The 12,910-nt window shown below is 57.1% G+C and overlaps 1 protein-coding gene across 3 annotated transcripts in view; it reads right to left on the bottom strand.

Annotated features, from left to right (window-relative positions):
- Positions 1 to 1,402: 1,402 nt before the first annotated feature.
- The window catches only part of LOC105527785 (casein kinase I isoform epsilon), a 60,427-nt gene continuing 48,919 nt past the window's right edge, over positions 1,403 to 12,910 (bottom strand). For 2 of the 3 annotated variants that reach the window (XM_011964231.1, XM_011964230.1), the window contains exons 5-11: positions 11,986 to 12,214; positions 11,154 to 11,324; positions 9,783 to 9,931; positions 5,350 to 5,542; positions 5,118 to 5,257; positions 4,276 to 4,340; positions 1,403 to 2,648 (exon numbers count right to left, since the gene is read on the bottom strand). In XM_011964231.1, the coding sequence (XP_011819621.1) occupies positions 4,308 to 4,340; positions 5,118 to 5,257; positions 5,350 to 5,542; positions 9,783 to 9,931; positions 11,154 to 11,324; positions 11,986 to 12,214 (915 nt within the window). In that variant the 3' untranslated portion in view covers positions 1,403 to 2,648; positions 4,276 to 4,307. Of the gene's footprint in view, positions 3,329 to 4,275; positions 4,341 to 5,117; positions 5,258 to 5,349; positions 5,543 to 9,782; positions 9,932 to 11,153; positions 11,325 to 11,985; positions 12,215 to 12,910 lie in introns of all 3 variants that reach the window. The other variant, XM_011964232.1, reaches the window with a different exon arrangement.

The raw sequence follows: 12,910 nt of genomic DNA, 5'->3' as shown, positions 1-12,910 counted from the left end.
CAGCTACTAGAGAGGCTGAGGCAGGAGGATCCCTCGAGCCTGGGAAGTTGAAGCTGCAGTGAGCCATGATTGCACCACCACAGTCCAGCCTGGGTGACAAAGATCCTGTCTCCAAAAAAGAAAAAAAGGAACTATACTTTTCACTGTAAAAGACATATAAAGACCAGCTCCTTATTATTTTCTCTCAGGGCCTCTAGCTGGTAACTTCCACTCGCTGTCTGATGTCAGGTTGTCCATCCCAGAAGGTCCTAAGCTCCAGGGAGGCCGAGGGCGGGTTGGAGCAGCCTCTCTGCTGCATTCCCCCAGCACCTCATTCAACCAAGTGTGGGTGAACAAAATGGCACTTCACAGGCTGACCAACTGACCACTGAGACTCCCAGCTGCCACCCAGCCCCAAGACCCGGGGTCTGCTTACCACCTGCCATTCCAGGGCCTACTGGCATTTCCTGGCTTTGGGTAACACACCTGAAACCTGATGCTTGTAAAGGGGACCCCACCTTTACATGGGCCTCACACAGCAGGAAACCCTCCACCAGGCCATGAGCCTGGGGGTCACTGGGTCTTGACGGACAGCACTGGAAGAGGCCTTGAGCTACGTCCAGGATTTCAAAACACCCAAGGGGAACCTTCCAGGGCCTTCCACCCACTTCCCTGGCAGACCTATTAGCCTATTAGCTTCGCTCTTGCCTCTGCATTGAGACTGTGGCAATAATGGCTCTTGGCTTAATGAAAGGAAGTGAACTGTGTTGGGTAGATGCAGACTGACAGATTCTTTTCCAAGGTGGTGAGACCAAGGCAGGCGAGGCTGTGTGCTGCCCTTTTATCAAGGCTTAGCTGAAGGACCTTGCCCAGGGTCACTATCGGAGCTCGCTCCAGCACCCTCCCTCATGGAGCCCCAGGGTCAGCGGTGGAGAGGGTCACAGCACCTCCACAACCCCCACAGCAAGATGGCCTGGGCTCAGGTCTTGCCTCTGCCACCAGAGCTGTGACTGTGGGCAAGATATTTTACAGCAGGACCAGTTTCTTGTCGGAAGGTAGAGCTATTAACAGGACCTAACTCAGAATTCTTGTGTGGATAAAATCATGTGTGAAGAGCTTTTAGGGCCTTGCTTCTCAAAGAGGGGTCCCAGGCCATCAGCACAGCTGGAGTGTGCAGGGAGAAGCTCTCAGCCCCACCCCACCCTCTTTACAAGACCCCTGCGTGGCGTCTGTGTGCACTCATGTTTTCAAAGCCCCCTGGACGTCCCAACCACAGCCCAAGTGTTGTGAAAGTGGCCCCAGTCACACCTGCCTCCAGGGCGAGGGCTTGTTCCTCACTGACTGTGCTGATCCCAGCAAGACCCACTTCTGGGTCTGCGGGAAGAGTCCCAAGGCCACAGAGGCGGACAAAGGGCTGCCTCCATCACTTTATCTTTTCTACTTTATTACTTCAAATTAACAACCACAATAAAGCTCAAAAAAGTCCAATATTTACACAGGAAAAAAGTACAAAACTCCCCCCAAAGTTCTTCAGTATTTTTTTTCAGTTTTTTAAATTACAAAGTAATAAAAAGCTTTGCTCTTTAATTAAAAAAAAAAAAAAGGAAAAAGGGGAAACAGAGGTAAATAAATTAGGAAAACACACACACGGAGAAAACAAACAAAAATAAAATAAAATAAAAACAAAAAGAGGTGTTAACTAGGAAAGATGAGTTAATCCAAAACCCAGCCCTGACCCCAGGCTCCTCCTCAGAAAGGTGGAACCCAGGGAGAGGGGGGACCCCAGGTGACTGTCAGGACCAGGGAAGTAATTTATAATTCAGAGTCAGATGCCTTCTGGAAGTAGTCTCCATGGATTCTGCCCTAAAACCAGGAACGGAAGATGGAGCTGCCACCGGCTGATGACGGGTTGAGGGGGATCGGTGGCAGTGAGGACCCTCTGAACTCTGAAGGATGCGGAGGTCACTGCCCACCCCCATGTCCTTGTTAGTAGACACAGGAGAACGGGAATTTGGGCTGGCAGGCGGGGCAGGCCGTGGCACCTGCTGTCCTGGGAAACACAGGTCAATACATCCACACACGCACACGAGGGACGCCGACCCCCACAACCTCCCCATCCACTCCATGGAGAGGCAGAGGGGAGTCTGGAGGCCAGGGGGACACCCCAGGGGGACACTGGAAAAGCCCAGCACGGGAAGTCAGCCACTGTCATCTCAGTGGGTGGGGCTGTGCGTATCTCCTGGATTGTGAGGCTCGGGAAACTCGGTGGGAACTGCCTTCGACTGACCACTCCACTGCCTGCTGATGCTCGACGGCCGGCTTTGGCTCTGGGACCTGTCACTTCTCCGACCCGGACCCCACCCGTTCCTCTCCGGGCAGGTGACGGGTGGGGGCAGGGACAGGAGGCTGGGCAGGGCCGTGGCGTCTGGCTCCGGTAGCCTGGTGTTGTCAGGGGAGCATCTGGCAGCCTGAAGGTTGGGGGTAGCGGGCACCACAAAGGGGCAAGAATCCTCAGTGCTGAGGGCATCTCATCTTCTTGCCATTGGCAAAGAAATCAAAGAAACAAACTCCATCGTCGGTTTTTGTGCTGGGTTTTTTTTGTTGTTCTTTTGAGTGGTTTATTTTTGCCATCTTTTTTTGTTTTTTTAAAAGAAAATACAGTGAAGACACTAGAAGGGAGAAGGGAGAAGACAGGTGAGGTGCACAGCTGTCTCTGGCTACTCTTTTTTTTTTTTTTTGAGATGGAGTCTTGCTCTGTCCCCCAGGCTGGAGGGCAGTGGCACAATCTCGACTCACTGCAACCTCCACCTCCCGGGTTCAAGCGATTCTCCTGTCTCAGCCTCCCAAGTAGCTGGGATTACAGGTGCCCATCACCACACCCAGCTAATTTTTGTGCTTTTAGTAGGGATGGGTTTTCACCATGTTGGCCAAGCAGGTCTCGAACTCCTGACCTCAAGTGACCTGCCCATCTGGGCCTCCCAAAGTGCTGGGATTACAGGTGCGAGCCACCGCACCTGGCCCCCCAAACTCCTGTCTTCTCGTCCTTTGGTCTATCTCCCTCTGAACCCCAGAGCCTGGCTCAAGGCCCAGCATGCTAGGAGATCCACCTTCATGTGACAGAAACAGATTATTTCCCTCCTCTGCCCTCCTGGTGAGCATCTCCCCACCCTACCCCACCCCCAAATATCTGTCCGGCCAGCCATGGACAGCCTGGTTCCTGGGCCTGAGATCTGAGGAAGGCCTGTCCTGTTCATGCCTCCTCTCTGTGTGGATGAACTACAACACATACGACACAGATCGTCCCAGTGTGAAGTCGAGTCCCCTGGCGTGTCGGGCCTACTGCTACTGCCTACAAACGGACACACGTTCCCCGGACAGCTAAGATGACACCCTCGACAAGCCTAAAGAGCCCCTGCCACTCCCCTTTCCCAAGCCAGGTCCCAGAGTGGAGCATTTCCATGCCCCGCTTCAAGGCCTCGTGCAGTCAGGGAAGAACCGGGAGGCTCACGCTGGCCAGAGGGCCTCTCCCAGTCCTACTATAGAGGCTGAAAAAGGGCTCCCTTGCTTCCTCCACAGTCCTGTTGTGAGTCTTGTGCAGGAATTAACTTGCATAACAGCCCAGAGGCTGAGACAGGGCTAATGCCGTGGGAGAGGTCAGAGTGTGAGCCCATGGCCCCATCTCTGCTGGGAACCAACCTTTCAGAATTTTTTTTTCTTTTTTTGTTGAGACAGAGTCTCGCTCTGTCGCCCAGGCTGGAGTGCAGTGGTGCAATCTCGGCTCACTGCAAGCTCCGCCTCCCGGGTTCACGCCATTCTCCTGCCTCAGCCTCCTGAGTAGCTGGGACTACACATGCCCGCCACACCTGGCTAATTTTTTGTTTTTTGCTTTTTTTTCAGTAGAGACGGGGTGTTGGCCAGGATGGTCTCGATCTCCTGACCTTGTGATCTGCCCGTCTCGGCCTTCCAAAGTGCTGGGATTACAGGCATGAGCCACTGCGCCCGGCCTCCAGAATATGTTAAGGCAGAAGGAGACAGAGGGCAGGCCGAGGGCAGAAAAAATTTTTCCAGCAGAAATTAATTCATGTGGGGTCAGGCCTGAGCAGAGAAACCCTTGGCCCCGAGCCAGGCAGGCTCCAAGGTTTTAAACTCCTTGAGGCCCCTTAGAGTTCTGGGGCACCTGGTACCATCTGCCACTGCCACTGCCACCCACTCCTCACAACACATTAGTCTCTTTCTGGGGCCTGGGAGCTTCTAGGCCGGCTGGGCTGGTTGCATCTGCAGCAGTCATGGACTCACCTAAGCAAACACTGGTCCAATGGGGGCTCTCCTCACTTCCCAAGATGGTCAAATGGCACACTTGTCTTTTGAGGGAGAGAAGGGAGAGAGAGGGAGGGACAAGCTTCAAGTCAAGTCCCTCAGCTGCTGGCGATGGAGATTTGGCAAGTCTCTCCCCACTGAGGAGTTCTACCCCCACCCCCACCTCCATGCAGCCCCTCAAGCCGAGGGAAAGCCTGTGTGATTCCAATGACTCTAAGATGTCCCTGTCTGTAGGTAAGAACATTGCCCTGGGAGGCAAACCTGCTACCCTAAGTAGATGGCCAAGGAGAGTTCTCTCGCAGGACTCCCTCCTTGCCCACAGGCAGGAGGACCAGGGCAGGGCTCCCATCCATCTCTGCCAGGCCACCTTCCCTGGGCAACTACAGATTCCCCCTTCCCAAGTGTCCCCATCCAAACATGGCCCCAAAGTGGATGGGACCTCACCGCCCCTATACCCCATGCTCTTGCCAATGCTCACGGGGGTTCCTGGGTGCTCCCTGATGTCAGGGAGCAGGAACACCTCATCTCTGAGCCCCTGCTGCCCACCCCGGCTGGGCCGCTGGCAGTGAAGGCTGGAGCCCAGCCGTGACACTTGCCAGGGAATGTTACTGCCCTGAGCCTTGGTGAATGACTTTGCTCAAGAGGGCTCATTAGACCTCAGAGGATTAACTGAGGCCAAGTCCCGGCTCAACAGAAGGGGTTCACTCTAAGGCAAGCAGCATCGACGGAGAGGGGAAGAACAGAGCCGAGGCCTGACCTCACACTGTGGGGTCTCTAGCTCAGTTGTGAGGCCCAGAGGGACTGGCAGGGGGGCAGCTCACCTGTGAGGCTGGGATCCGGGAGACCTCTTGCCGCCCAGTGAGGTCTGAGGAGGAGACGTTGGCGGGCGCGCCCCTGTGCAGCCTCATACTCACCTTCCTCTCCCGGTCGACCCGTGAAATCGCTCTGGGAGAAGTATTGCCTGGAGAAACAGGCATGGAAAGCCACCCTCAGAGTGGGCACAGAGCCCCCCACCCACCCTGAGCCCAGCCCACTGCCTGAGTCCCTGCTCACCAGCTGGCTGGATGCGGGAGGCTGGCGTGGAAGCCACGGGCTCGGCGGCACTGCGGAGCCGGTTGGCAGTGGCCCCCGTGGGTGGCCCAGGGGGCAGGGCTCGGGTCGCGGACCCCCGTAGCTGCCCCATCCTCTCCTCGCGCTCGTGTTCTCGCCGCTCCCGGTCCACGTCCTCGGGGTTCCGGGCTGCACCCTGCAGGGATGCAAGAAAAGATACCGGTCAGCCCCAGAGGCCAGGGTGTTCTGGGCCCAGCAGCCCTGCAGGGCACAGCAGGGGAGGGAGGCCGGGTAGGTATCTCAGAAACCCTCTGCTCCAGCCTCCCCTACAAGCGCGGGAAGCCATGACCCCCAATCACACAGCACAGAGACACGAAGCCACACAACCACCGAAGGAAGGAGAAAGCAGGAGTCTGGGGGCAGAGGGAGGTCAGTCTGCCCTGCTCTCCCGGGATGGAGCCAGAGCCGGGACAACTAATGCCCCCAGGATGATCAAGAGCACCTCTTGGCCCTCCTGGCCTGGGGCTGGGCCTGCCCTGGCCCCCCTCGGTGTACCAAGAGCCCTTAACTACTCAAGGTTGCCAAATCGGGGAGGGACGCTGTTTAGAGGCCTCTAGCAGTCTGGCTAGGGGTGTCCAGAGCGGGAAAAGGACAGGCCCAGAGTCACAAAACTAGTGGAAGTGGGCCAGGACTCAGACCAGGTCTCCTGGTACCCAGCCAGGAACTCTTTTCACCAGGGAGCTGTCCTTCCCCTGCTGGGACCTGGCAATGGCTTCTGGCAGGTGCCGTGGAGGCCACAGCCAGGAGGCCCAGGGAACCCACACAGACACCGCTTGCTTTGGGATGGGCGCTCAAGGGGAGCTGGAGAAGAAAACGGGGCCATGTGGCCCATGGAGGAAGAAGAGGCCCAACAGGCACGGCTGGAGCAGAAGGGGTGTCCTAAGCCCCCAGGTGCCCTGCTTTACAGCCACTGCTGCCCCTTGTATAGGAGGAAGTGAGAAGGGGCCAGAGAAGAGCGTGTGTGGGGGCAGTGCCCGACTGCGTTACCTAGTTCATCCCGGGGCCGTCCGCAGGGAAGGGCAGGGGGCTGGCAGGAAGGGGGCCGCATCTGTGAAGGAGAGAGCTGCGGGCTGAGTGGGGGGCCTGCTCATGGGCCACAGGGTGTGGTTCCTGCAACCCATGTCTCTCCCAGGAGACTAGCCAAGAGGTGGCGGTGGGCCCTGTCTTTAAGCAACTCCAGGAAGTAGTGGCTAAGACTAGAATGATCCCTGAATCTTAGTGAGGCACCAAGGCCCAGAGAGGCCTTGTGACCTGCCTGGGGTCGCACAGCTCAGGGCAGAGCTAGGGTCTGAACCCAGGCCTTTGCCACCCAGTCCCACTCTGCTCTCTGCACCCCAAGAGGTCACTGTTCAGAGCCTTGCCTTAGAACACTCTAGAAGACGCATCTTCCCATCCTCCCACCCAGAAGCCTCTCAGGCAGGCCTGGGATCACCAAGGCTCTAACTCCTGACCTCTGGTTCTCACCCTGGGCTCCCATTCAGTTGCAGGCTGGCAAACAGTGACTCAGCCAGAGCCCCAGCAAAGCCCGGGGAGGAACACAAGCTGTGGCACCTCCATGCTGAACCTTCTGCGGGCAGGGCCACGTCAACCCTGCGAGGCAGGTCAATCTCATTTCCATGGTTGGGATGCAGAGGCTGAGTGACTCACTCCACGGTGTGGAGCCCTGCAGCCAGCAGCCAAGCAGAGCACTGGAGCCCCTGCCCTGTGTGAGCCCAAAGGGCTCAGGCCATCGCCAGCCCGGAGGCAGGAAGTGGGCGACTCTCCATGGTCCCATCCAGCCCACAGGACGCAAGAAACACACAGCAGGGAGCTCTCTTGGCCTTTATTGCCCACAGAAAATGCAAAAGATCAGCAAAGTCACACGAGCATCCACCTGTCATCATATGGACCTCTGTCCTTGGCTGTGTTGAATTCCTTCCCGGCCGGTTGACTGGACCTCGAAACACAGTGGCTATATGTGCTGCGAGTGGCTTCCAGGCTCCAGGGATCCACAGATCCCAGCACGCCGGTGCAGAACACCACAGGGTGTCCTGTCTACTGTCGGGTTGGCATGGGAAGGGCCCAGCCTCAGGGTGAAAGTTCCCATTGCATGTTTTCCAGGTGCTTCTGCCAGAGGACTGCTGGAGGTGGTTCAGCTCACTACGGTGGCCGTGGCAATGAGTCAGTGATTGGCAAAGGATAAGGCTGTGGGCGCCTCTGCCCAGCTTCTAACTTCAGGGCCTGCCTCAAGAGGGACTCCAGGAAGGCGGTCAGAGCAGCAGCAGTGGATGGAGAGGTGCTCCTGGCCTGCTTGGAGAAGAGATCTTGCTGGCTAGACAGTCTTGCGAGACTCCATAAGGGAGGCACCTAGAGCAGTGATGTCCACAGAACGTTCTGGATGAAGGAAATGGTCTCGTCTGCCTTGCTGGATGTGGTGGCCACTGGAGTGCAGGGGCGTGATCTCGGCTCACTCCAACCTCTGCCTCCTGGGTTCAAGTGATTCTCCTGCCTCAGCCTCCCCAGTAGCTGGGATTATAGGAACACACCACCATGCCCAGCTAATTTTTGTGTTTTTAGTAGAAATGGGTTTCACCATGTTGGTCAGGCTGGTCTTAAACTCCTGACCTCAAGTGATCCGCCCTCTTTGGCCTCCCAAAATGCTGGGATTACAGGCATGAGCTATCGTGCCTGGCTGACATTTCCAGTCTTGATTAATTTTAATTCATTAAAAATGTGTTGCATGTAGCCAGCCAGTGGCTACCATCTTGGACAGTGTCAGTCTGGAGAATACAAAATCCATTCTTGGAGTTGTGCTGAGCTGGAAGGCCAAGCCCATCACGAACCAGACTTGGGAGTGACTATCTCGATGAGAAAGTGCCCAGTGCCCAATGCCCTGTGGTGGAAAGAGCTGGTCCCTGGTGCCCAAGGCCATGGGCCCCATTTGGAGCCAGAAGGTCTAGGGTGAAATGAGAGAAGACGCCCCCTGCCCATATCCCATTTCCACCCCTGCTGAAAAGGGCAACCGAGGCCTCTCCCTCTCTGCCTGACCTCTGTCTCACTCCTTAGTGAACAAGAAATCCAGAGAGAAGAAAAGCCAACCAACGTGCCGACCTTGGCTTCCAGAACAGAGCCTTGGTCCTAATCATCTAGCAGGGCAGCTGAGGGCCCTGCCACGAAAGAGGCACACCAGGATGAAGCAAGAGGAGGTGTTTAATGAGTTCAGGTTCAACACAGAGGCCGCTGACGGGGTCTGGCCGTGAGTCTGTCCTGGGACCCGTTCCCACCAGGCCCCTTGTGGGCAGTGGCCACCATCCCTCCTTCAGGCTGTCCTGGCCCTCAGGTGGCTGGTTACTTCCCTAGGATCCCATGGCAGGGCCTTTTCCACCATGCCCTCCACTGTGCTGCTATCTCTTGGGAACAGGGGGTCATCCCATCCTCCCAAGAAACACTTCCTCAGGCCTGGCCCCGATGGGCTCAGGCACACCTGGTGACATCAGAAATGGGGCCCTGGAGTCCAGACCACAGGCCAGTAGTTTTGGGGCAGCTCCTCCACCTCCTCCACCTCCTCCATGGGCCTATCTGGGGGGCTCTGGGTGCCCAGGGGCGCCGGGCACCTGGAAGGGACAAAAAGAGCACAGCTGAGGCTCAGCCTCTTGCGCTCGCTGGTCAAGTGGCAAATTTTGGAAAAGCCAGGCCTCAGAGGATCCTTACCAGTATGTGGGTGAGTACGTGGGCCCGGCACAGGGACAGGGGCGGGGACAGAACGGTCCCTTCGCTGTCACAGGGCTGTCACGGGGCTGAGCCTGGCTAGAGGAAGCCCCCTTTGCCAGAAGAGATGTGAAACAAGACATACAATTTCACAGATTCCGGAGCCCTGGGCGCGGCCAGCCAATGCTGCTCCCCACCCAACCCCACCCCCGGGACTCTTAAAAGAGGGAAACAGAACAACTGCCTAGCCAGACCCAGGGTCCCATGACCAAGAAGAAAGCAAGCACCATGACTGGGTCCAGGCTGGCCAGAGGGGCCACAGTGCAGGTAGCCGTCTGGGATGTGTAGAATAGCAGGACGGTGTAGGCAGCGATCAGGGCGGCGGGGGGCACCGCCAACACCACCCACGCCCTGCCGCGGGTACCCAGGAGGGACCCCAGGTGAAGCCAGGTCCTTCTTGTTCCAGCAGGAGGCAGCGCCCTGCCTGGGCCCTGCTGCCCACGGCGGCACAAGTTGTCAGCATAGATGAGGCAGGAGGGCTCCAGGACCCCAGTGAGGTCAACCACACCGTCCAGCTCATACCTCCCGTCTGTCGGGAGCCCCACCCGCCACTGGCTCACTCTGGCCCTCTGAGTCAGGGCCTTCCCCATCCAGTCCCCTAAGCCCGCCTTGGCCTCCAGGTGACTCACGAATTTCAGCATGTTCCAGTCGAAGACGTAGTCATAGGAGAAGCCCTGCCGGTGGAAGAGGTTGCGGAAGAGCTGACGTAGGTAAGAGTAGTCGGGCTTGTCGTCAAACCGCAGGGAGCGGCAGAAGTTGAGGTATGTTGAGAATTCGGCTGAGGAGGGGTTGCAGGGGACAGAGGACGCAACCGTGAGGCCCACGCTCCCAGATGCCCTGCAGCCAGCACTGTCCTAGCCACCCACTGCCCCACAGATACTTCCAATCTGAGAGAGGCAAGAAAAGGAGGCAACAGAACCACGGCCTTCCCTGGCCTGCCTGTAAGCAGAGCCTCTGCCACTTTCACAGCAAGGGAAGACCTGTGAACTGTGGCCAGGAGCTTCTGCCAGGTAGCCGGTTCCAGGAGCCACGCCCACAGCTCTTCCGCTGCCCTCACCAAGCACCCGGGGGCCCGCAGATCAATTGCTGCCATAAACTCAAAGGGCTGCAAGAGCCTGACGGACCTTCCAACACAACCTAAACAAGAGGAGAAAAACTTCCATTTCCTCCTCAAAAAAACTAGGGACAGGGCCCTTGGGAGATGAGGTAGGAATGTGGGCTGGGAAGCAACAGGTTTAACAGCCAGGCCAGGGAAACCGGGCCTTCCGGCTGTGCCAAGGGGTGGCAAAGAGCCAGGGTTACTGCTCAGGTGCCAAGGGCTGTGGGGCAGCCCAGTATGGGCTTTGTTGTTGTTGTTTTTGAGACGGAGTCTCGCTCTGTTGCCCAGGCTGGAGTGTAGTGGCCGGATCTCAGCTCACTGCAAGCTCCACCTCCCGGGTTTACGCCATTCTCCTGCTTCAGCCTCCCGAGTAGCTGGGACTACAGGCGCCCGCCACCTCGCCCAGCTAGTTTTTTGTATTTTTTAGTAGAGACGGGGTTTCACCGTGTTAGCCAGGATGGTCTCGATCTCCTGACCTCGTGATCCGCCCGTCTCGGCCTTCCAAAGTGCTGGGATTACAGGCTTGAGCCACCGCGCCCGGCCCTGTTGTTGTTTTTGAGACATCTCGCTATCATCCAGGCTGGAGTGCAATGGCGCACTCTCAGCTCACAGCAACCTCCACCTCCCGGGTTCAAGCAATTCTCCTTCCTCAGCCTCCTGAGTAGCTGGGATTACAGGTGGGGCTAATTTTTGTATTTTTAGTAGAGACGGGAGTTCACCATGTTGGTCAGGCTGGTCTCGAACTCCTGACCTTGTGATCTGCCTGCCTCAGCCTCCCAAAGTGCTGGGATTGCAGGCGTGAGCCACTGCGTCTGGCCCCAGTGTGGGCTTTGTATGGCCTCACCTTTCCCTTAGTGCCTCAGGGACCCCCAGGCATGTGCCCTCCCACTGGGCTACTCACAGGGATAGCCTTTGCAGAGGACCTCAATGGGCGTTGACATCTTCTTCTCGCTGATCCGCTCATACTTCTGGCGCTTGGTGGCTGCTTTGAGTCCCTGCCAGGGCAGGGAGCCCAGGTTGAAGTACATGAGTACGTAGCCCAGGCTCTCCAGGTCATCTCGACGGCTTTGCTCTGCATAGAGAGTCAAACGCTAGGTGAGGGACAGGGGTCCACTCAGGCCCCTAAGTCATCCTCTGGGTCATGCTCCTCACCATGCAAACCAGGACCCTCCTGCCCCCCTCATCAGATGTTGCTCACTGCACACATTTTAAACAGGCACTGCTATTATCTTCCTCCTACAGAGAAGAAGCCTGAGGCAGGGCCTTCTCAACTTAATTTGGGCCTAGTTTTTCCAGCTCAGGCACTTAATCATTCAATGACCATGACAGGTCACCTACTGCCCCCTTGCCTGGCCCACCCCGTGGAGAGGTCACAAGCTTCAGCATCAGACGGGGCCGTGGTCAAATCCAGCTTTGGCATTCGCTAAGCTGCATGACCTTAAGCAACCCGTGTTAAACCTCTGAGCCTGTATTTCCCAGCCTGCACCAACAGGGCAGAGGAGGAAGCAGGGCCAGGGAAGGCGCCCTGCACACACAGCTTGGCTTACAAAAGGGAAGACCCGACTGTGCAAGGACAAGGATTAAGTCCGAGCTTGGGAGCAGATGGGGTGGGGACTTTCTCACTAGAAAAGAGCCTGGGAGCCTCCACCAAGGTAGAGGGTGAGAGGGCTCCAGAGAGCCAGGCCCTAGCCAGCGGCCCCAGGTGTACACTGCTCCAGGCCTGGCTCCCTCACCAATGCCCAGGTGCGTGTTGATGGAAGCGTAGCGAGCCGTGCCGGTCAGGTTCTTGTTTTCCCGGTAGGGAATGTGCTGGTGGGTGCGGGCGTCCCGGTACTTCTTGGCCAGGCCGAAGTCGATGATGTAGACCAGGTTGCCCTTCTTCCCCAGCCCCATGAGGAAGTTGTCGGGCTTGACGTCCCGGTGGATGAAGTTCTTGGAGTGGATATACTCGATGCGGCTGATCTGGGGAGGAGGGGGCCGTTTGCTCAACAGAGGGGCCCTCGCCCAGTGTTCTGGGCCAGGCAGGGGCTAGGGCCACAGAGGTGGAAAACGCACACATGGTCCCTGCCCTGGAAAGGGAGAAAGGTCTGCCCTCGACCATGAAGGATGATTAAGGGGCAGTCCAGAGAAGGCCTCCTGGAAAATGTGACATCAGGATGAACTCTGAAGGGGGAGTTCACCAAGTTGGTTGTGAGACAAAGAGAGCACTGCAGGAAAGCTAATCCAGAACTCCTGATCCAGAAATGAAGAGTCTGCTAGAAAGGCAACTGGTTCCCCATGGAAGGCTTGCCTGCCTGGCCCCACACTCATAGGACTCAGGGAACCAGAGAGGCAACAGATGTGGGGGAGGGGCAGGGAGGGAACACGGGGGAAGCCTAAACCAGGCAGAGGTGACAGAGGCAGAACACAAAAGACAGGGCTTCCGAAGGATGCCAAACTCAGACAGGCACATGGCCCTCTTTTCTTTGATTTTTTTTTTTTTTTTTAAGGTGGAGTCTCGGTCTGTTGTACAGGCTAGAATGCAGTGGCAAAATCTCGGCTCACTGCAACCTCTGCCTCCGGGATTCAAGTGATTCTCCTGCCTCAGCCTCCCGAGTAGCTGGGACTATAGGCGCGCACCACCACGCCCAGCTAATTTTTTGTATTTTTAGAAAAAAC

This window comes from Colobus angolensis, unplaced genomic scaffold (assembly GCF_000951035.1).
Source record: "Colobus angolensis palliatus isolate OR3802 unplaced genomic scaffold, Cang.pa_1.0 Scaffold65, whole genome shotgun sequence".
Classification (NCBI taxonomy): domain Eukaryota; kingdom Metazoa; phylum Chordata; class Mammalia; order Primates; family Cercopithecidae; genus Colobus; species Colobus angolensis.
This window is presented reverse-complemented; position numbering and strand designations above follow the sequence as displayed.